Below are 23,958 nucleotides of genomic sequence, written 5' to 3' on the forward strand. Positions count from 1 at the left end.
CATTTCCAGGAGTGTATGCCGTTCAAGAGCAGTTGTATTGATGTCCATCCGTGCCAGAGTCATTGTTACTGTCAAAGACGGCAGCGCTGTGTACTAGAAGTCACACCTTGTATACCTCCAAATCACCTTCAAATTAAACCATGTGTTCTTTCTGCTGTACTACATACGCACAAAAAGTGAAAATTCGTTATTTTCGTTCTTGATGTAGTAATCTTAATGGACAGGAATGGATATTGCGTTACATTTTTCGAGGCCATTCCTAGGTTCCTCTGGGTGTCTACCAAAGTGCACTCAGCTAGAAAAAATCCGGTTAAGTGAGGGTAAGACTCGCGTACCAGGGTTCCGTAGAAACTTAATGACATCTATAGACAGCTCATCCATCCCGGAAATCGAGAATTTCAACGATATTTGCCTGTTATCGACATCAGAATTGGCAAGATAACAAAATATGTGACGTAAATAGCCGCATCTTTTGATTGCATCTATGTGGAAGGTTAACTTTTTTACACTGCCAAGGGACCGTAGACTTGAGTAGATGACATAAGTTTCAACTTTTATAAGTGACGAAAAAATATTTTTTCGTGTGATATAATTACAAATCGACAATTTTCGGATATTTTTACCCTTACTTGTACAGTGAAACCTCTCTTCTCGAAAAAATTTCGTGATTCCACGGCAATGGGAAGTATCCTACAGGTTCTTATGAGTGAGGTTTAGAGTATCAGGATATGTGACATGAATGGCCGTATCATCTGATTGCATTGACCTATAACCTTTCATGATTGTAGGCCAATGAGAAGTACCCATATAGATTTGGATGATTGAGTTTGCTAATTCGAAAATATGTAACACAAATGGCTGTTTCTTTTGACTGCACCAACGTAGAAGCTTAACATTCTTACAATGCCAACGGACCCTTGACGTTAGCTTGTGACATAAACTTCAACTTGATATGTCAACCCAATCCTGAGAAGAAAAGACTCTTAACAGTCGGACAGACACAGACGGAAAATAATGTGGTCCTATAAAGGTTCCGTTTATACCAATTGAAGTATGGAACGTTAAAAGGATGATTTCACCAAACAGATTCTATATAAGCAAAACTATTTTAATACCAGCGGTGCAGTTTTACACTGGGTCGTCAGAAACCTTCGATTAATCTTTTCCACAGCCACTTCCGTTACTGAAGCGTTTGTCGTATTTTGCTCACGAGCGTTAGCACTCCGTGTCGCAGTCGGCCACGTTTAGGTGGTTCCTTGCAGTCTTCACTTTGGCATCACTTCCAGGACGCTGCCCGCCGAGGAACTCTTTTCAGTTTCGTGAAATTGAAAATCGTCCTGGGTAACGTCCAGACTGTAGGTTGAGTATATCAGATTTTCTGTCGAAATGAACTCAGCGAGCCTCTGACGTGAAGAAGCACAATGGTGCGAGATATCGTTCCACGCATACGATTTCGGGTTGCTCGCTGTAGTTTCCCTACGGAGAAACAGGTTCGATCTACACTGAGCGTAAGACCGCGTGGCATGAAATGCAGTGAAAGAACTCCTTTACTATCCTAGAAAATTGTTGTGAGCAGTTTGAAATTATTCTTCTTTCTTTCTTTATGTGATATAATGCCACTCAAGACTTCGTGCTTCGTCTCTGGGTTGAGGAGACACACCCGTCTTATCACCACTAGAAATCTGATCAAGAACAGCATTTCCGTCTGCCTGATACCATGTCAAAAACGTTAGTGCTGCAGCCATTCTCTGTGTTTTGTTTTGGTGTCTCATTTGCCAGGTAACGAACGGCGTACAGATTTTGCTACAGCCATCACGTCCTGACACACGGAACGAAAGAATGAGACTTATGAACCTAAAAATAAATTTACTGTGAAATAAAAACTAAATAATAATCAAAATAAGGGCAGTTTGTTGCAAGTGCACTTACATGAAATAATATCTAAATGGTTCAAATGGCTCTGAGCACTATGGGTCTTAACATCTGAGGTCATCAGTCCCCTAGAACTTAGAACTATTTAAACCTAACTAACCTAAGGACATCACACACATCTATGCCCGAGGCAGGATTCGAACCTGCGACCGTAGCAGTCGCGCAGTTCCGAACGGGAGCGCCTAGAACCGCTCGGCCACCGCGGCCGGCAAATAATATCACTTCTGGGCAAAAGCCGCGCTGAGTGGCCGAGCGGTTTGAGGCGCCATGTCACGGATTGCGCGGCCCCTCCCACCGGGCATGGATGTGTGTTAGTTTGAGTTAGTTTAAGTACCGTGTAAGCCTAGAGATCGATGACTTTAGCAGTTTGGTTCCTTAGGAATTCACACACGTTTGAACATTTCTAGGCAAAATTCAGGTCGTGTTGCTTCACCCCGTACATTGTAACATGCTCGTATATTCCTTGGCATGCTGTTCATAGCCCGATCGAATCATTACTTCTGAAGACCGCCCCACTCTTCGATGACGGGCTTCCATGGATTATCCAGTAGAGCCAGCCAACACATTCCAAGTTTCGACTGATCACAAATATGTCCAACTGGGTTCATACTACTCAGTTCGGTTGCTAACTACAGCCTGGAGAAAGGTCTTTACGAGTCGGGTACAGTGTGCTCGGCTAGCGTGTGCTCGTGCATCACCATCTCGAAGAACTCATCACCGAAACGTTGATTTGCACGGCTGTAGAATAGGTCCGATGACCCTACACAGCCTTCAAACTACCTTCGAAAGGGAGTCGTCCGTCATCCGTACATCAAACCGGCCTCAAACAATACTGATGATCCAGAATGAGATTTTCACTCTGCAGCGGAGTGTGCTCTGATATGAAACTTCCTGGCAGATTAAAACTGTGTGCTGAGCCGGGACTCGAACTCGGGACCTTTACCTTTCGCGGGCAAGTGCTCTACCGAGTTCGAGTCTCGGCCCAGCACACAGTTTTAATCTGCCAGGAAGTTTCAATACTGACTATCTCTCCGCTGAACCCTCGGAATTGTATACCTAAGACGTACTTTGGTACCTGGTGATCTTCCTTCCCTTGCACGACGGTCATAGGGCGTCAGAGAAATCCTGCACTCGTCACTCAAAAGAAAACGCCGCCAATGAAGTATGTCCCAGTCTGCGTGTACCCTGATCAACCTGCTCGCGCGCAATGGTACTAGGGGTTTATAAAGTTTTTTCATGATGGACACCTAGAAGCCGAATTGATTTTGTGGATAAGGTTGTGCACTCTCTGCGATGTCACGCCCCTTCCAGTTGCCTTCAATAAAGCACCATGAAATTCTGTGTCATTTCTTTCGGAGCACCTACGAGCTATAATTTGTAAGTATCGGTCATCAGAACGTATCGTTGACTGCAAGCGACCACTGTTTTGTTCTTGTTCCTGTGAGCTGCACCTCGGGGACTTCTGCCACGAATTATACACAAAAGGTACTTTCACACCAATTTTCCATTCAATTGTGTTTGTTGTTTATTTGCAGTCGGTTTCGAAGCTTAAACACCAAGTACGGAGATACAGTTATCGAAACGGCGTGCACCAGCAAGTATATCCTGTAGCTGTATCAGATCATCCTCTAATATGGTAAGTATTTACCATATTACAAGATGCAGTAACATTAGGCAAAGTTACAGAAATGGTGGGTCTGTATCTAAGTGCTGGAAAATAAAGCCGTAAAAGGCTTCGATATGGATTTCAAACAAAGGAAACAACAAAAAAACAAAAAAATGGTTCAAATGGCTCTGAACACTATGGGACTCAACTGCTGTGGTCATAAGTCCCCTAGAACTTAGAACTACTTAAACCTAACTAACCTAAGGACATCAAACACTTCCATGCCCGAGGCAGGATTCGAACCTGCGACCGTAGCGGTCGTGCGGTTCCAGACTGTAGCGGCGCCTTTAACCGCTCGGCCACTCCGGCCGGCAAAAAAAAAAAAAAAAAAAAAAAAAAAAAAAAAAAAAACCACCTGAGCGATATTTTATCTAATTATACTTGCTCGTAGGTGATTCGATGGTAAAGCGCCGGACTATGGTGCAAGGGACTTGGGTCCGATCTCCGTCAGGTCACAGTATTCTTAGCTGTTAGATTAGTTCTTGTTCCATAGATCATGAATACGACACTTCGTAATGATGTGGAACGTGTCAGGTTAATAAAAGGTGTCTATACAAGATATTACATTACACAAAATATTACATGACACTTAATATTATTTTTATCAAAAACCCCCAAATTGCATCGTTGTTTGTGAAACTTGTTTAACGTGAGTCCCCTGCAACTTTCTAAGTAAAAGCTATACTCATCAAATACACTTGGCATCAAACATAATAATGTGGCAGGAAGAGAACCCTCTGCCACCACAAGTAGTTGCTGTATTGAGGTGGCTCGCTTGCACGCAGCAGCTATAGAGCCTCGTCGCGATGCCAAATAAAGGGTGGAACAGGTACGGCAAAATGAGGGCAACACAGTTCAGCAGCAATTTATTAACAGAAACTTTACAAACACTTCACTGTTGCACCAAGACGGCGGCAACAGTTCAAGGTGCACTTGCACTGATGTATCTTCGACTTTGGTCTAGTCTTGGATCCAGTGATCCATAAGTACGATCACTTGTAGAATGTTCAGTTATGCTTATCCTGGTGGCGAGTGTAGACAATGGTGCCGATGCTGTCTTCATCTACTATCGCTGGTACTATGCGGATAATGAGTGGAGCATGAGTCTATTTGTATTCTTGTTTGGTGGATGGATGTCACTTCAGACTATTTGTGTGGCATCAGGGGGATGCATAAAATAGGCATTACCGATAGTGCCCTCTAAGAAGGTTGACCTTAACTGTGGTGTGCCTGAGTTGTAGGTAACTCGGCGCCCTTCTGTGTATGCCTAAGTTCCGTATTTTCCGGAGGAAACAGCAGTAAATCAGGTCAACGTTATGAAGAAGGCAAGGACATATCACCTCTAACGGTACCATGCCTAATGAAGCACTGTGGTGTTCAAACATTTCTTCGGGTTGATTCCACCTTTAATGTGCATCCGTTTGCGGATGGTATCGTTATTATTCAGACAAACAGTATGTCAGCTGAACGAAATTAAAATTTCTAGTAATAAAACGAAAAGGATAGTTTCCAAGGAAAATGTCCACTCACATCAAAAATTATTTTGGATAATTCAGTTTTAGAGCAAGTCTCTCAAATCTCTTATTTAGGCAGTTGTACAAGTTCTGATTTTGACTCTCATATTGAAAATAAAATACACAAATTCTGAGCAGTCTGTGGTACTATTAGCAGAACACTGGGCCATAAAGTACAAAAAGAAACCACCATGAAATTCTACAAAGTGATGGTGGTTCCTGTATTATTCTATGGAAGCGAAAGCTGGGTTACCACAAAAAAGACAAGAAAATAAAATTCGAACAGCAGAGATGAGGTTCGTAAGGAAGACGAAAGGCTGCGTAAGAAGAGACATGATTATAAATGAAGATATTAGAACAGAATTAAGTATTTTCAACATGAATGAAGAAATCCCAAAATATCGTGAATATTGAAGACAACACCTCGTGAGAATAACAGGTCACAGAATTCCCCAGAAGATCCTGACTAGAAGCCGAATGGGGAAAGGGATATTGGAAGGCCTCGAAAAAGATGGGAATGATCTTGTTTGTGGGTTCAGAACGAGCAACAGCCTAATCCTTTACAGGATGATATGATGATGACTAATTTAAATAACAAGTTAACCTAAAAGTATTGCTATGAATCGGTAGAGCTATGTAACTACGCTGACGGAAAAAATCTCAAAACCGAAATATAATTAAAGTAGAGTAATCAGATCTGGGAATATATTTTCCTAGGTAACGTATGTAAGTGATTAACACTGTAAGATCACAGGTTTATGTAAGGGCGAGATACGCCATTGCTAATCTGAAGTGCTCGTATACTAATAACTGTTGTAACCGCCAGAATGTGGAATGTAAGCATGCAGACCTGCATGCATTGTGTTGTACTAGTGCCGGATGCCTGTTTGTCGGACAGAGTTCCATGCCTGTTGCACTTGGTCGGTCAATACAGGGACGGTTAATGCCGTTTGTCACTGACGCTAGAGTTGTCCGATGATGTCCCACATGTGCTCGATTGGAGACAGATCTGGTGATCGAGCAGGTCAAGCCAGCTTGTCGACACTCCGTAGAACAGGTTGAGTTATAATAGTGGTATGTGGACGAGCGTTATGCTGTTGGAATGCTCACTGAGTCATTAATAATAGTGTCTTTATCGCCTTAAAAACATCCTTGACTAACATAAACTCACCACGTTCAGTCTCAAACGCAATCACCCCACATGACCGTTACAGCGTGTATTTAAAGCAAACCTGATCTGCATTCTCATAGAGGCGCTATTAGCGCCACTCTTATGCGAATGGCGTGAAATTTGAACAGACATCAACTTTCAGATGTGGGAAAACACCTATCAACTTTCGTTTATGTCGCATAATTCCTTCTTAGTTCTACGTTTTTTTCCCTTCCGTGTACTTCCAAACGACTCCAAACATAGCATTTATATGCTAGCAAGTAGGTGTTAGAATAATCATTGCCCTTGATCATAGATGACACCTTAAAACAAGTATATAAGGTAAGTTTGACTAAAAATAAAACTCTGACTACGCTTCTGGTATGATCAAACTTGCGTAAATAGACGTTTACAGACTATTTATGCAGATTAATTATTTGCTTTTGCTCAGATCCCTACGGCGAAAGTTTGCTGCTAAGCTGCTCCCCGCCACCCCTCTACCTACGCTGATATTCACCGAGGGATACGACAGACTCGAGATGCTTGTTACAACTCTCTTGAGAACAATACAAGTCTGAGCTTATAAACCTCTGCACACTGTTGTCAAGAAGTTAATCAGGCATTGAAAAATGCAAATTTTATGGGTAAGCCAGGTTTGTTCTCTAATGTCACAACGACCGTTCGAAAGTCATTTTGGAACCAGGCACCAGGCGGAGGAAACGTGCAACACGACGCCACGTGCGAATGTGGCCACCGTAATGTGTCTGTATCGGGCGGGAGAACACAGTAAGAAGAAAGGCACAGCCTGGAGAAATGACTCCAATTACTCAACACGGCATAAGACGTAATGGACATATGTAGGGTAAATCCAACAGTTTTTACTAGTTATTTATGAACAGTATATTTCTTGTTTTGTAACAGATTCAAATTTTTTCTTCTGTAACGGTAATAATGTTGTTATTAGTGTATGTGTATCACTGTTGCTGACATCATTCACAACTGGCAACTGATCATATACACACGCTAAGACAAAAGAAACGACGCACCACGAAGGAATTATCCGAATGGCACGGAAATCAGTAGATGTGATGTAGATGTACAGACAAACAAATGACTACATTTCAAAAAGATTGGATGGTGATTCAAGAGAAAGAGCTTCACAAATTGAGCAAGTCAATAGCGCACTTGTTCGTGTCTGGCCCTTAGGCTAGCAGTTATTCGGCTTGGCATTGAATCCAAAAGCCAATAAAAACATGAAAAAAAATATTTATTATCTACATGACAACACCTGTCCAGCTACTATGGGTGGCACATAGTAAATTCTGCGCTCCTGTGATAAGTTTTGTCGCATCCACAACTGAGTCGAAATTTCGCACTACGTGCTCGTCATTTGTTTACAAAGTTAACACAATATCTGTGTAAAAGATTTCGGATACGATGATGAAGTTCAAGATGTTAAGGGGAGCTTTACTATCTTTTGGTTCAAAAAATCGATTTTTTAAAAATTGCATTTTTGGATCCATAAAAGTGTTTAGAATGCACCAATGAAACGGTTTTTCCGAATACGGAACGGAAATGTTTATTATTCGCTGTTGAAGAAAAAAATGCACCTGCCTGAAGGCGGCCTTTTCCACGCACCAGTTTTTTTCTTCCGGAGGACGACTTATTGTACCGGTGTTTGGGAGGAAACACACAAAATTCAAATGAAAGTTTGAACGCGTGTGTTTGGAAGTTAGCCCCCAAGCATTTGCAATCTGGTGCGAGGACTGTGGAGATTGCGACTTCCCTGGCAGTGAGCAGCTTCAACGAAGGGTATCCAGCAATTCTGAAGACCATGACAACGATGGACGTCACCCTGGGACTCTATTCGACGAAGTTCGCCAAGCATACGGACGACCACCGGATTCAAGTGGCCGAAAACCGCTTGTCACCGGCCGTACGAGCGGCTTTGGAGCAGCGCAGGATGGCCCATATCGATCGGAACGCCCTCTATGAGGAAGAGGAAGGACTAGTTTATGGACGCGGAATAGCAGATTGAACGTACGTTGCATAATATTGCATTTATATGTAGTCAAAACTTCAAACGCGTTTTTCTCGAAACGTTTTTTCATCGCGCGGTATGGTAACTTCAGATCTACTGAACCGATTGGCATGATTCTTTGTTTCCGACAAAGCTAACTACATCGTCTAGGAGTTGTACCACTTTTATTCCGATCCATCAACGATAAATATTTTTAATTGGCCGACGACGTCGAAGAATCGATGAAAAAACCCCATGTTTTTCAAATGGCCGCCATTTTGTTTCCTATGGTCCAAATAACTAAAGCGAGGTACAACTCCTAAAGAATCTTATATACTTCGCTAACGTCAACTCAATTTTAATTTCAGACGAGCCGGCTGACCTGTGATATACCGCACGTGGAGGTCTACATCGAAATTTTGTTTCGTTCCGACGGCACTTCCGCCTTTGCTCTTCGACATTTCAGGTCGAAAAAATTCCTGTTTGTAGAGGATATATCAATAAACATTTTGACCAAATTTGACATTGATATCTATAACATATCCCGAGAAAAAAATTCTCGAAGAACATGCTTTTTTTCGAACCAAGGTTAGTAAACCTCCCCTTAATAGAGCTTTCTGCAAACCTCTCCGGTGTTAAAAAAGAGGTAGGGGTGTTGGCGTTGATTGATTGGAAAGACAACTAAATGTTTATGAACTTTCAGCATGCTGGAGTGGCTGTGAGTCAGCAACTACTGTTAATCAGTACAACGAAAAAATAGTCCAAAGTTGTCAATTTTACTTTTTTATTCACTCGATGGCTAGTTTCGGGCCGAGACCCATTTTCAAATCATCGTAACATAGTATAAAATGGTATTTCCGAAGATGTGAAAGCCATGCCAAAATAGTTACAGCACATGCACATAACAGTTCAGCAAGACAGTACCCGCCCGCACTCGGCAAGGGTTTTTACTGCTTGTCTTGGTACTTGTCAAGACCTACCTTGGCAAGCAATGCTGTGTACGCTGTAACTAACTGTTCGTTGCACATTTTTGGCATGGTTCTCACATATCCGGAAATACCATTTTTGACAACGTTACGATGATTTGAAAATGTGTCTCCGCCCGAAACTAGTCATCGAGTGAACAAAATAAAAAGTAAAATTTGCGTCTTTGGACTGGTTTTTCGTTGTAGAGAACTAAAGGTTTGTTTTTAAACATACCAATTTATTATGAAAATATACCTTTTGCTTTGTATTACTACGTCCCTGACAACGCTTGTATATCGCAACAATAATTCCTACTATCTTCTGTTGCCTGATGAATGCCTGTCGCGTGATTTCCGGAGCAGCCTGAGCGAGCGAATTCGTAGGCGGCTGTCCGAACCATGACAAATGTGTTTAGTCAATACGAGGGTGTGACTCAACCGCGTGCCTCATCGTTAGAGGTGCGATCGCCGTACAGGATCTCGTCCAGAAGCCGGTTTTCTCTTAAAAGACCTGTTTGTTAGGCTGCGTACTAACAGCTCTTTGGTTAAGCACCAGCCAGACACCTGTACTTTTGTGTCTGTATTCAACTGGAAATCGATTGTTCATATGGGAGGTTATGTCATTTTCTGATATTTTGATCTGTTCACTTTTTGTTCACTAGCAAACATGGAGGACACAGCAGTAGGGCCATCTGATTCCAGAGAGGCCTAATTTAGGATACATGCTTAGTCGTTGCACATGATGTAAAACGACGGTTAACTCAGAAGCTGTGTATACATTGACAAAAATCGTTAACTTAGACCTAGGAGCCTCTTGGATTGTAAACTAAAACTACACAAACTAAAACAGTAACAACGGGTCTAAAGTGTTTAAGCATGAAATTATGTACTGTGCATGGTTCCATTAACGGCCTCTACATCTTAGTTCAAATAAATACTACGAAATGCACTTCTGTCACTGTCAATATATTTGCCACTCATCGCTTTACTATATACTTAGTCGTCATATTCAATACTTGTCTGAAATCGTCATCTCTGCTACAGGAATGGTGTATCTCCGAATATAACAGCAGAAGTCGTCTATAGTATTCGTCCTACACGTGCAAACGATTCTTGGCAGAACCTCCTCATTTCTTACCTTATCAGTCCACCTAATTTTCAACATTCTTCTGTAGCAATACATCTCAAATGCTTCTATTCTCTTCTGTTCCGGTTTCCCCACAGCCCATCTCTCATTGCCACACAGTGTTATGCTCCGAAATTCTCAGAAATGTTTTTCTCAAATAAGACCTATGTTTGATATCAGTAGACTTCTCTTGGCCAGGAATGCCCTTTTTGCCAGTGCTAGTCTGCTTTTGATATCCTCCCTGCTTCGCCCGTCATTCGTTTTTGCTGGCTAGGTAGCAGAACTCCTTAACTTCATCCACTTCCTAATCACAAATCCTGAAGTTAAGCATCTTGCTGTTCTCATTTTTGCTATTTCTCATTATTTCGTCCTTTTTCGATTTATCCTCAATGCATATTATGTACTCATTAGAATTTTCATTCCATTAAACAGGTCCTGTAGTTCATCTCCACTTTCACAGAGGATAGCGATGTCAGCAGTGAATCTTAACGCTGACATCCTTGTACCCTGTATTACAGTTCCACTCCCGAATCTTTCTTTTGTTTCCGTTGTGCTTCTTCGACTTATAGATAAAAAAAAACAGAAACTAAGATATGGAGGTGCTTTTCCGCCGAAACTGACTGGAATGAAGTGGTGCTGTGGAGCGAGCTCATTAAGAACTTCGCCGGCCGCGGTAGCTGAGCGGTTCTAGGCGCTTCAGTCCGGAACCGCGCCAGTGCTACGGTCGCAGGTTCGAATCCTGCCTCGGGCATGGATGTACGTGATGTACTTCGGTTAGCTAGGTCTAAGTAGTTCTAAGTTCTAGGGGACTGATGACCTCAGATGTTAAGTCCCATAGTGCTCAGAGCCATTTGAACCATTGAGGACTTCAGCGCTAGCCTTTATGTATAGTGTGGCTGAATACTGTTCACCAGTCTAGATGAGAGGTGCACACGTAGCTAAAGTGGACCCTCTGACTGAAGGAGACAATGCAGAGTATCTTTGTAACACTCGGAGCCACCCCATGTGCCTGACTCGCCGTCGTTGTAAACATAGAGCCCTATGAAATTAGCTGATTACAGTTAACTACAAGAGAATTAAAAAAAATCCCAGACAACCCACAACTCTCAATAGGCCAAGACATAAAGACAGATTTGTCTCATGGAAAATGGCGGGAGAAGTGTAAGGCTTTGACTCAAGGACAGCTTGGAAAGAACGGTGAGCTGTAAGTGGACGTAACAACATTGGAAGCGTGTATTCGTCATCGCCATACTGGCGTATCACCCGGCGTGATGTTATGGGGTGCCATTGGTTACACGTCTCGGTCACCTCTTGTTCACATTGACGGCACTTTGAACAATGAACGTTACATTTCACATGTGTTACGACCCGTGGCTCTACCCTTCACTCGATCCCTGCAAAACCCTACATTTCAGCAGGATAATGCACGACCGCATGTTGCAGGTCCTGTACGGGCCTTTCTGGATCCAGAAAGTATTCGACTGCTGCCCTGGCCAGCACATTCTCCAGATCTCTCACCAATTGAAAACGTCTGATCAATGGTGGCCGAGCAACTGACTCGTCACAATACGCCAGTCACTACTCTTGATGAACTGTGGTATCGTGTTGAAGTTGCATGGGCAGCTGTACCTGTACACGCCATCCAAGCTCTGGTTGACTCAATGCCCAGGCGTATCAGGGCCGATATTATGGCGAGATGTGGTTGTTCTGGGTACTGATTTCTCAGGATCTATGCACCCAAATTGTGTGAAAATGTAATCACATGTCAGTTCTAGTATAATATATTTGTCCAATGAATACCCGTTCATCATCTGCATTTCTTCTTGGTGTAGCAATTTTAATGGCCAGTAGTGTAATATAGTACCGAATTATAATAACATTTGTAAAGAATATTGTAATTCATGACAGACCTCCAAGAATACTGTAGTTAATACTCGTACATTGCGTTAAACGTTTAATGCGATGATTGCCTTTGTAAGTGCGGAATGAGTAAATAATAAATACAATTGTGAGAGCTGTAACTAATCTAAGCGGGTTTCAATACACTCCTAGAGCTCTCAAAGCTGGTTCTTAAAACTTTGTATGTCAGATTTCACAGGATAGTTTACTTCTATACTCAAGCGCCGGACAGTTCAACTTTTCCAGATTCACTGTGAAGCTGTCATCGGTTGAACAAATCTGTGACTATTCGCGCGCCTTCTTTTCATGCGTTGAATATCACATATTAGTCCTATTTGGCAAGGGTCCCACACACTTGGCCAATATTCCAGGATGAAATGCACGAGTGATCTGTAAGCTACAGTCGCAATCGTCCACACGTAATGCCAACTCTGTCAAATTGTAAGACAAAGTGGTTAATCTACCTTGCCATTTATCCAATGTCTGAGACGTTTCCAAGCCCAGTCAAATCGGCTCTGTGCTTTTATTGGTATTGTTGAACTGCGAATAATGACAATAATAACAATAATAATAATAATAAGGTAAATGTTTCCATCTATTTATCATTTTTTATTTACAGTATTTTATTACATTTTGGGTTCCAGTCTAGGGCCATTGCTTAACAGCCCCTGATTCTGTTTATTTAATTACACCTTTCATCTAGGTCGATAAGAAGTAGAAAACGCAATAGCTAGAAAAATCTATTAAATCAAATAGAATAAAACTTCACTAAGAATAGTACCGTGAATTTTCACAATAAGGTTAAAGAAAATCTCACAGAACATTCGCTACCAGTCTATACTTCAAAAGGCAAAATGGCTCGCTAGAAATAAAGCTGAAAAATAAGTGCCAAATCCTTGCGGACTATTTCGACAAACTTCTCATCTGTGAATCTCCTAAGGAAAAAATTAAATCACAAAAACAACAGAGAACCAGAAGCAGAATTGTTGCAGAGCTCTAGAAGCTAAGTAACGAAAATTTACTGAAGGGAATCTACACGACCATGGCAGAAATCTGGGAAATTGATCGAATTCTCTCTGCATAGAAACGTATACTTATCCACCTACTTCACGAAAATTACAAAATAGTGTATCTCCTGGCGTCACCTACAAATCTCTTTCGAAACCTCTCTCACACAGATTCCAAAATCAAGCGTATCCACAAACAGGCAAGTATGAGTCAAGTTGTCGTGAGGCACGCTCCTCCACAGAACATATGTGGCATCTTAAAAACGATTCTTGGCACGAGAAACATATAAAATACAGAGGTCACCTTTGTGGCTTCAACAAGCATGTGTAAGACTCCACAGATATACAGGGGCTCTTCAGCACACTAGAGAAATCTGGCGTAGACAGCCACACAAGAGCAATCATTTGGGAAGCACTCTGACACAAACTCCAATGAGCAGTACACAAGTGAAATGTCCGATCCTTCTGAGATCACAACCAGAGTGTGGTAGGGTGACGGCGTCTCACCATTATTCTTTGACATTATTCTTAATAAAAGAAATGAATGAAATCCGAATTGCACTAAAAAGAAAGCTGAAAGTGGAACGTCTAGAATGTGAGGACGATGTCATAGCCCTCAGTAGCAACATAGAAGAAGCCAACGGTTCCATAGAAAACAACAATAAATCAGTCGAAACTCTGGATTGCAACTTTCATACAAAAATGCTCAGTACATTGAGAGACTGACGGACAATACCTCATCGAAACCACATACGGGAAAATTGCACACATCCCTTACTCCAAATACTTATGAGAAACAATTCATCCAACAGGTATTAACTTATTTTAAGGGTCAGTCAAGCAGGAAATAGAAATCTCAAAAAAGCATAAATGCTCACGGGAAATCACTTACACCAAGAGGTCCACATCCTTCAAAGTAAAATTAAGGCAGCTTAACACTAATATTTTTTTAGAAGTACAAAGTGCATTCAAGTTCTTAGGCCTCCGATTTTTTTTCTAATTAACTACTCACCCGAAATCGATGAAACTGGCGTTACTTCTCGACGTAATCGCCCTCCAGACGTACACATTCTCCACAACGCTGACGCCATGATTCTATGGCAGCGGCGAAGGCTGTTTTGACCACTGGAAAATCGCTGAGGCAATAGCAGCACGGCTGGTGAATGTGCGGCCACGGAGAGTGTCTTTCATTGTTGGAAAAAGCCAAAAGTCACTAGAAGCCAGGTCAGGTGAGTAGGGAGCATGAGGAATCACTTCAAAGTTATCACGCAGAAACTGTTGCGTAACGTTAGCTCGACGTGCGGGTGCGTTGTCTTGGTGAAACAGCACACGCGCAGCCCTTCCCGGACGTTTTTGTTGCAGTGCAGGAAGGAATTTGTTCTTCAAAACATTTTCGTTGGATGCACCTGTTACCGTAGTGCCCTTTGGAACGCAATGGGTAAGGATTACGCCCTCGCTGTCCCAGAACATGGACACCATCATTTTCTCAGCACTGGCGGTTACCCGAAATTTTTTTGGTGGCGGTGAATCTGTGTGCTTCCATTGAGCTGACTGGCGCTTTGTTTCTGGATTGAAAAATGGCATCCACGTCTCATCCATTGTCACAACCGACGAAAAGAAAGTCCCATTCATGCTGTCGTTGCGCGTCAACATTGCTTGGCAACATGCCACATGGGCAGCCATGTGGTCATCCGTCAGCATTCGTGGCACCCACCTGGATGACACTTTTCGCATTTTCAGGTGGTCATGCCGGATTGTGTGCACAGAACCCACAGAAATGCCAACTCTGGAGGTGATCTGTTCAACAGTCATTCGGCAATCCCCCAAAACAATTCTCTCCACTTTCTCGATCACGTCGTCAGACCGGCTTGTGTGAGCCCTAGGTTGTTTCGGTTTGTTGTCACACGATGTTCTGCCTTCATTAAACTGTCGCACCCACGAACGCACTTTTGACACATCCATAACTCCATCACCACATGTCTCCTTCAATTGTCGATGAATTTCAGTTGGTTTCACACCACGCAAATTCAGGAAACGAATGATTGCACGCTCTTCAAGTAAGGAAAACGTCGCCATTTTAAGTATTTAAAACAGTTCTCATCCTCGCCGCTGGCGTTAAAATTCCATCTGTTGTACGGGGCTGCCATCTCTGGGACGTATTGACAATGAACGCGGCCTCATTTTAAATCAATGCGCATGTTTCTATCTCTTTCCAGTCCGGAGAAAAAAAATCGGTAGCCTTAGAACTTGAATGCACTTCGTACCATACATGGTAGAAACGATACAATTAGAAGGTCAAACAAAAATGAAAGAAATGGAGAAACAGAATCAGAAAATCCTTAGAAAAATTTTCGGACCAATAAATAGAGGAGCTATTTGGTTGCGTAGACTAACATCAAAATACAAAAATACAGACGGAAAAATGGTCACGTTCAGGCAAAGAAGACTAAAATTTGACGGGTTATTCACAGGATTCAAATACTAGAACAAAAAAAGTTGATAAAAGAAGCTGAGTTGACCTCAGACAAAGTTATGTGTGTCAACAGATGAAATGAAATATCGTGAAGAGTTCAGGAGTACCATCAAAAATCAGTAATTTGCAACAACCAGAGAATGCAAGAAGATGGGATGTAACAACCAACAGGAATTTGGAATCACTGGAGGAAAAAGGAAGACAGAATGTGAATGGACAGAAACAACACAGCGAACATATGAAGATAATTTGGGAAGAGATAAAACACACAAAGAAATTACTATAAAGAAATTCAAGCTCAAACGCTTTAACAGGCAGTCACCGTAAATGATATAACAACAATAATAATTATTATTATTATAGATAATAGTGCGCGTGTTTCTAATTATCAACATAGATTTTTTGGAAAAACACTAAGATTTTTCTGGTTTAAGAAAAAAAATGAAAAATAAATTATTATTCTGTTCCGAGCAGGAACGAGTCAGCTTCTTATTTACACTCTTTTTCGTGGATACGTAGGTGTGGCAAGTACTGAAACGTATTGGGCTGCCTACATCTGAAGAAGTGCAGTACCTGTTGATTAGAACACGTGCTGTGGAACGAATTTAATTGAATCGTGTTATCTTGGGCTAACGATCATAGAAAACAAATAAGACAAATAAAGAAAAATTCATATTTTCAGATTTTTTAAATCGATAAATCAGGAAGGATTATCTATTTAACAAGGCCGAAGTTTATGTATCCAGTAGTATTTGAAATGCTTTGACAGTTCTGATTATGCTTATATGCGCCATGAATACCCTAACTACTTTATCGGACACAAAAACTCTAGTTATTAGCGTAAGAAAAACGTACTGCTTACCCGCACATGTCTTCTGACGGGGTTCTTGACACCCTCAAGTAAACCTGTTTTGCTTATAAGCACCATCGGAACTGCATGGAGCACGTGCAGTATTTACATGATACGACTACACTCTACTTTTTCCGATTTAACTTCTCTTTTTTCCTCTTGTTCTTCGCATTAGTAAACGAACTGTGACGTACGTGCTGGAAGAGCCTGCATGGCGCGAAATGCCGCGCAGCTGATGGGCATTTCGGTGCCTCCCGCGTCCAGACCCAGCGCTCTGTCCCCGTGGCAACTAGTATTAAATCGATAATGCGAGTATCAGATGTCCCGCCTCAGGACGTTGACCGCGATTCTTTGCAATCTTCCAAACAAATAAACAGTAACGTTGCGTCTCTGGTACAAGAACGAGAGGCACTGACTTTCACAGATGGGGATGATTATGGATTATTCATAAGTAGGGTTGTAAAACTACCGTAGACCATCGTAAGTAAGCATTGACTGCGGTAGTTCTCCTAGCAGCTTTGGTTAATTAAGAGCGTGAAAGCGTTACCTGTATGTCAGGTGTGTTACATACCTATCGGGCGTTATCTCATTTCGATCGCTTTGCGTATGGGATCAGTGTCTTACTAGATTTTCCCTAAAAAGCGGAAGCGGTGAATCGTCTGGAGGGTGAGTGTGGATTAAATGGCCTCGTAACCTACAGAACATTTTTGTTCTACGTAGTTATCCTCTTGTCTGTTACTTAAAAATAAACGGTATTTACAGTAAAATTGGAACTGTCGTTGCTTAATTCAGATTTTATTCGAAAATCATTGACTCATTATGTGAAACATAAGGATGTTGTAGTAATAATAAAAAAATGCAGATTTATCTTATAGTGCTAGAAATAGCAATTTCCTCGAAAGAAAAGGCAAATGCAAAACAAAAATATTCAAACAACGCTTCAATACTTCACTGAGACTATGGAAAACATTTTTCTGTTATTGCTAAACAACATGAGCAGTTATCAGTTACAAAAGGAATCTCTTGCCTTTCATCATGACGAAGAACGATATATAGAGAGCAAAATAACAATAATCATACAGATATTTTTGTAATAAACATTTTTGGAAGGTCAAGTAATGTATAAAATGTATGTTTAACCATCAGTTGTTTTTTTTTTTAATTTAAAACCCAAATATCGAACGGTTTCAGTCACAGACAATCTTCACGGATTAGGGTTAAAACAGTTGAAGCCACAACATCACATCTGTCATTACAGAGACGTGGCCAGTATTAAAGTAATGACAGACGTGATATTGTGGCTTAAACTGTTTTGGCCCTAATCTGTGAAAATGGTCTGTTACTGAATCTGTTCGCTACTTGGGTTTTAAATAAAAAGGCAACTGATGGTCAAGCATGCATTTTATATCGATATTTTTGTGTATATGCATGTGAATTGTACTTCCATCAAAAGGAATTATTTTGATTACATAAAAGTGCAGAAGTTACACGAGCAGCAATTTTTTTTTCCTTATAAAATGCAATTTCTATTTTGTCAGGATAAAAATACACAATGGGCTAATACTGAACGGTGTAAGGCTATAATATGAACAAAACAAACAAACAGTCTAAAAACAGTTCCTCTCTCACACATTCATTTATGCTTCTTTCCCGACCAATGCTACCAATACTACAAGTAACATAATTTACTACGGTATTTATGTAGTGCACCGAAACAAGCGAACCTTACTTTTGGTAGAGCACAAATCTATTCATAAACAAAAATAGTGATACATTACAGCGAGTTTGAAGAACAGCAACAATGCGTATATTACAACGATGACGTAAAAACCGCAGTCAGTCACAATTGATAAGAATTAGTCAGTTCTTCGTCGGAACCTTTACGGGGTGTCCCCTCTAAGAGTCACCAGGAGAATTTACTCTGGTTTTTCAGCAGATATTTTCAATTTCGTTAGTGCCATGTGTAGCTGAACTCAGACCATCGTCAATGTAAAGCATTGGTTTGTTTCCCGAAACAAACAAAATGATATACTACTAGCCATTAAAATTGCTACACCAAGAAGAAATGCAGATGATAAACGGGTATTCATTGGACAAATATATTGTACTAGAAGTGACATGTGTTGTATTTTCACGCAATTTGGGTGCATAGATCCTGAGCAATCAGTATCCAGAACAAACACCTCTCGTCGTAATATCGGCCTTGATACGCCTGGGCATTGAGTCAAACAGAGCTTGGATGGCGTGTACAGGTACAGCTGCCCATGTAGCTTCAACACGATACCACAGTTCGTCAAGAGTAGTGACTGGCGTATTGTGACGAGCCAGTTGCTCTGCCACCATTGACCACACGTTTTCAATTGGTGAAAGATCTGGAGAATGTGCTGGCCAGGGCAGCAGTCTAATACTTTCTGTATCCAGAAAGGCCCGTAGAGGACCTGCAACATACGGTCGTGCATTATCCTGCTGAAATGTAGGGTTTTGCAGGGATCGAATGAAGGGTAGAGCCACGGGTCGTAACACATCTGAAATGTAACGTTCATAGTTCAAAGTGCCGTCAATGTGAACAAGAGGTGACAGAGACGTGTAACCAATGGCACCCCATAACATCACGCCGGGTGATACGCCAGTATAGGGATGACGAATAGACGCTTCCAATGTGCGTTCACCGCGATGTCGCCAAACACGGATGCGACCATCATGATGCTGTAAACAGAACCTGGATTCATCCGAAAAAATGACGTTTTGCCATTCGTGCACCCAGGTTCGTCATTGAGTACACCATCGCAGGCGCTCCTGTCTGTGATACAGCGTCAAGGGTAACAGCAGCCATGGTCTCCGAGCTGATAGTCCATGCTGCAGCAAACGTCGTCGAACTGTTCGTACAGATGGTTGTTGTGTTGCAAACGTCCCCATCTGTTGCCTCAGGGATCGAGACGTGGCTGCACGATCCGTTACAGCCATGCGGATAGGATGTCTGTCATCTCGACTGCTAGTGATACGAGGCCGTTGGGATCCAGCACGGCGCTCCGTATTACCCTCCTGAACCCACCGATTCCATATTCTGCTAACAGTCGTTGGATCTCAACCAACGCGAGCAGCAATGTCGCGATACGATAAACCGCAATCGCAATAGGCTACAATCCGACCTTTATCAAAGTCTGAAACATGATGGTACGCACTTCTCCTCCTTACACGAGGCATCACCACAACGTTTCACCAGGCAACGCCGGTCTACTGCTGTTTGTGTACGAGAAATCGGTTGGAAACTTTCCTCATGTCAGCACGTTGTAGGTGTCGCCACCGGTGCCAACCTTGTGTGGATGCTCTGAAAAGCTAATCATTTGCATATCACAGCATCTTCTTCCTGTCGGTTAAATTTCGCGTCTGTAGCACGTCAATTTCGTGGTGTAGCAATTTTAATGGCCAGTAGTGTATTTAAAGAGGAATTGTCAGTGACCATTCTCCATACAGCGGTTCAGGTAAGTCTAATGCCATATGCGTTTTATCGACATGTATTAACACGGAAAGTAAAACACGTACAGTAACTAGCATTTCGGCAGCGACTCTCATGCCGCCCTGGTCGGTGCCGGCTGCTACCGCCATGTAACAGCGCTACTCGGTCGCTGCTGGGCCATTGGCTACTCTTCTCGTTTTACTGTCCCTGTTGTATATCGATAAACTAACATCTCACTCCATCGAATGAGCACGTAAAATCCACTTTAAGAATCATTTCGTTTGCAACGTTAATCAAACCGACACTTTCCGTCGACGCTGAGAGTCGCATGATAAGCAATATTTGTTTGAGCTGACTACAGCTACAATCTGTAGGAACGAAATTCCGGATATCTGCCGAGACACGATAGAAATACGCCTGATGACTCTCAGGAGGTACATAATTTGCAGTTCTGACTCAACTTAAAACTTTGTGTTCTCCTTACGGCAGTTCTTGTCATGGGGGAAGCCTCGTCAGACACATCCACCGCATGAGCGTCTAGGGAAGTGATTCCAGTGGTGGTTTCCCGTTGCCTTCCATTGCTGACGATGAAATGATAATGAGGACAACACTACACCCAGTCCCTGAGCGGAGAAAATCTCCGACCCAGCCGAGAATCGAAACCGGGCCCCTTCGCGTGACAAACCGCCGCGCTGGCCACTCAGCTAACGGGGCGGACAGTTCTGACTCAAGCCCATTCTTAGACATTTCCTGCGCGAATTACATATGGTGCCATCTGCAGAGGAGCATATTTCCGAAAAGAGTTATGTATAAATGAAATAGTCATTTCATCAAATTTACACTCGTTGCTTCATTTCTCTCAACTTTATAATTCCAAGCAGTCGCGGAATTCTTCAGCGATTACGCCTGAAATAGTACAAATACTTTTCTGCCAGTGCCTGTATTTTGGTTCTACAACAATGAGGAATCTCATATGCTGGAGTAGAAACACCTAATTTTTTTTTCTGGGCTGCGCAATAACATTACTCAAGTTTCAGTATATAGCAAATATAATATGAATATATCAACTTTCTGGGGTAATTTTTGCTGCAAGCTCCTGTCTAACATAAAAGAAGAAAGAGAGATTCCTTACAAATTCGAAATGAATGTAATAACATACCTCACTAGCCACTTTTGTTACAAATTATCTGAATATCTAGATTCATGGATTGTAAAGTTCTGTTAGCAACAAGGCAACTAGCAATGCTAATTATAAAGCCGTATGACAAGTAATAATTCATATATATTACAAAAATGAATGTATGTACGTTCCACAACCCCTCCTAAAGCGCCCAATCGATTTCAACCAAACTTGATTCACATACCACACACCGTCTGGAAATAATCGCTTTCGGAGTAAAAGGAGTGGGGATGGCGAAAGAAATGTAGCTCACGGTCCAGGAAAACAGGCTTTATTCATCCAAAATTTGGGGATAAAAGCGCATTTTGACTTGCAACAAACTTTACACAACATTTCAAACCTTTGCAAAACTTTTACTCGATGACAGTCCCCACAAAATGATGGATGGAAAAAAAATTATCGCTTACTACATTTTCGCTTTTCATGCAGCGAAATTGCCGTATCAGGCATAACGTTTTAATGTATCACTCCTTTACTACTAGCCATATTGGTGGCACATTTTGCAGACAGCATTGACATATACCGATGGGTGTACTTGATAAATTTTATCACAGGAGATGTGACGTCATAAACACTGTGATGCGTGAAATACAGGCGCATCACACACTACGTTTTAATTTATCACTTCTGTACTACCAACTCTATTCGAAACACATTTCGTAGGCAGTACCCACATATACCACTGGATGTATCTGCAAAATTATATCATTGTACGACACATACCTCAGGAGATATGAGGACATAAACAACTGCATGAAAACGAAACTGCAGGGTGAAATTCGCTGTAGATGCAGGAGAAATATGTGTACAACGATGCGTGAAATATGTTAAATATATTTGACAAGTTCTTACGCCGTCAAAGCTGCGTGTAAAAAACGCCTCCTACAACCCTGGATCGATTTCAGCCAAATAATACTTATTATCTGCGATGGAATACTGAGAGGGTAAGAACCAGCACTCTCCCATTGGCGTGGGGTTGATAACGTGGAGAGAAAAGGTGTCGAAGTGATGGACAGACAAAGAGGAGAGTAGGAGGCTGACACAGATGGGTGGAGATAGACAGAGATGGGTGGGAGGGGGGGGGGGGGAGAAAGGGAGAGTGAAGAGACGGAGATGGACAGAGGGAGGGGTAAGGAGAAGATGGACAGAGGGAGGGAACGGAGAACACGGACGGAGAGAGGGGTAGAAGAGACAGGAAGAGAGGAGGGAATGGAGGACATAAACAAATAGAAGAGTGAAATAAATACATACCTGACAGTGCTGGATACGCAGCTAGAGTACTAGAAACAGAACTCAGTATTTGTAGAAGTAAAAATGGTTTCCTTGAAAAATGCGATTATCATCAAGTAAATATTAAAATAGTGACGGCAGTTAAATAACGACTGTATAGTAAAACAGAGGTGACAACAAGTTTTTCCAAAAGTTTTGATAGCATAATAAGCACTGATAGTTTATTGTTTCATGTTAATGTCTACCTAGACTCATTTCGCATCGCCAGATGTTCTCCTTCTTGATGTGATCTACAGAACATCATGAGTGAATGAATTTTAAAGATTTCGCATTCTGAATTACCTCAATGAAAATGGTCTACTGAAACATAGTCATCACAGATTCAGAAAATATCACTCACGTGCTACACAACTAGCACTTTATTCATGTCAAATAATGAATGCTATCGACTAGGAATCTCTAATTACTTCCATATTTCTAGATTCCAGAAGACCTTTGACATTGTTCCTCACAAGCATCTTCCAATCTAATCGCATTCCAGTGGATCACCTCAGTTGTGCAAATTAGCTCGTGACTTCCTGTCAGGAGGGTCACAGTTCATAGTAATTGGTCGTCAAGTAGACAGAAATGATGTCTTGCATTCCCCAAGGAAGTGTTATAAGCTTGTTGTTCCTAATCTACAGAAATGACTTAGAAAACGAACTGAGGCGCCCTCTTATATCATTTACAGATGATGCTCTCATTTACCACCTAGTAAAGTCATCAGAAGATCAAAACCAATTACAGAGTGACACAATATCTGAATGGAGCAATAAGTGGCAATTGTCTCTGAGTAAGAAGAACTGTGAGGTCACCCATATGAGTACTAAAAGACATCCATTAAATTTCAGTATATAAGATACTGCATAAATCTAAAAACTGTCAATTGAACTAAATATCTAAGGATTGCAATTATAAAAAACTTAAATTGGAATGATCACATATAATGATGTGGGTAAGGTGAAACAAAGACTCTTATTCTCTCTATATGTATCTGTCATATGTATAAAACAGAGTGTATGTGTATATGTACGTATGCCCAGGATCTCCTCCCAAACCCCTGGATTGATTTTAACCAAATCTGGCAGAGAAACAGCAGGGCTTACAAGTTCCAGCACTGTGGCATTTTTTACCTCTTAGCTCCGTATGTTTTTCCAGCCCCTGGTGAGTAGGCTGTGTGCATGACAGTCATGTTTGTAGGAACAGTATAGGCCTACCAAATCAAACTGCTTTGCAGGGCAGCCAATATGTTAGGTGCAAGAAACAGTTTTCCAGTCTCCGACATGTACACTGCCCTGTGTGACAGGCATGTTGTGGGAGTAGTCTCAGCCTCTGTATTACAGGGGTTATACAAACTGATGAGCGTGGCTGGAGAGAGGTTGAGATACGTCGAGAAGGAGAAGGACAGAGAGAAGAGAGCAGGGGAAGATGCATGACGCATGGTGGAAGG

The 23,958-nt window shown here is 41.8% G+C and overlaps 1 protein-coding gene across 1 annotated transcript in view; it reads right to left on the reverse strand.

Moving 5' to 3' along the window:
* LOC126232198 (ensconsin) overlaps positions 1-9,319 on the reverse strand; it is a 110,120-nt gene extending 100,801 nt beyond the window's left edge. Inside the window, exon 1 of the mRNA XM_049942528.1 lies at positions 9,263-9,319. Within this exon, the coding sequence (XP_049798485.1) occupies positions 9,263-9,319 (57 nt within the window). The remainder of the gene's footprint in view (positions 1-9,262) is intronic.
* Between the last annotated feature and the right edge of the window lie 14,639 nt (positions 9,320-23,958).

This window comes from Schistocerca nitens, chromosome 1 (genome assembly GCF_023898315.1).
Source record: "Schistocerca nitens isolate TAMUIC-IGC-003100 chromosome 1, iqSchNite1.1, whole genome shotgun sequence".
NCBI lineage: Eukaryota > Metazoa > Arthropoda > Insecta > Orthoptera > Acrididae > Schistocerca > Schistocerca nitens.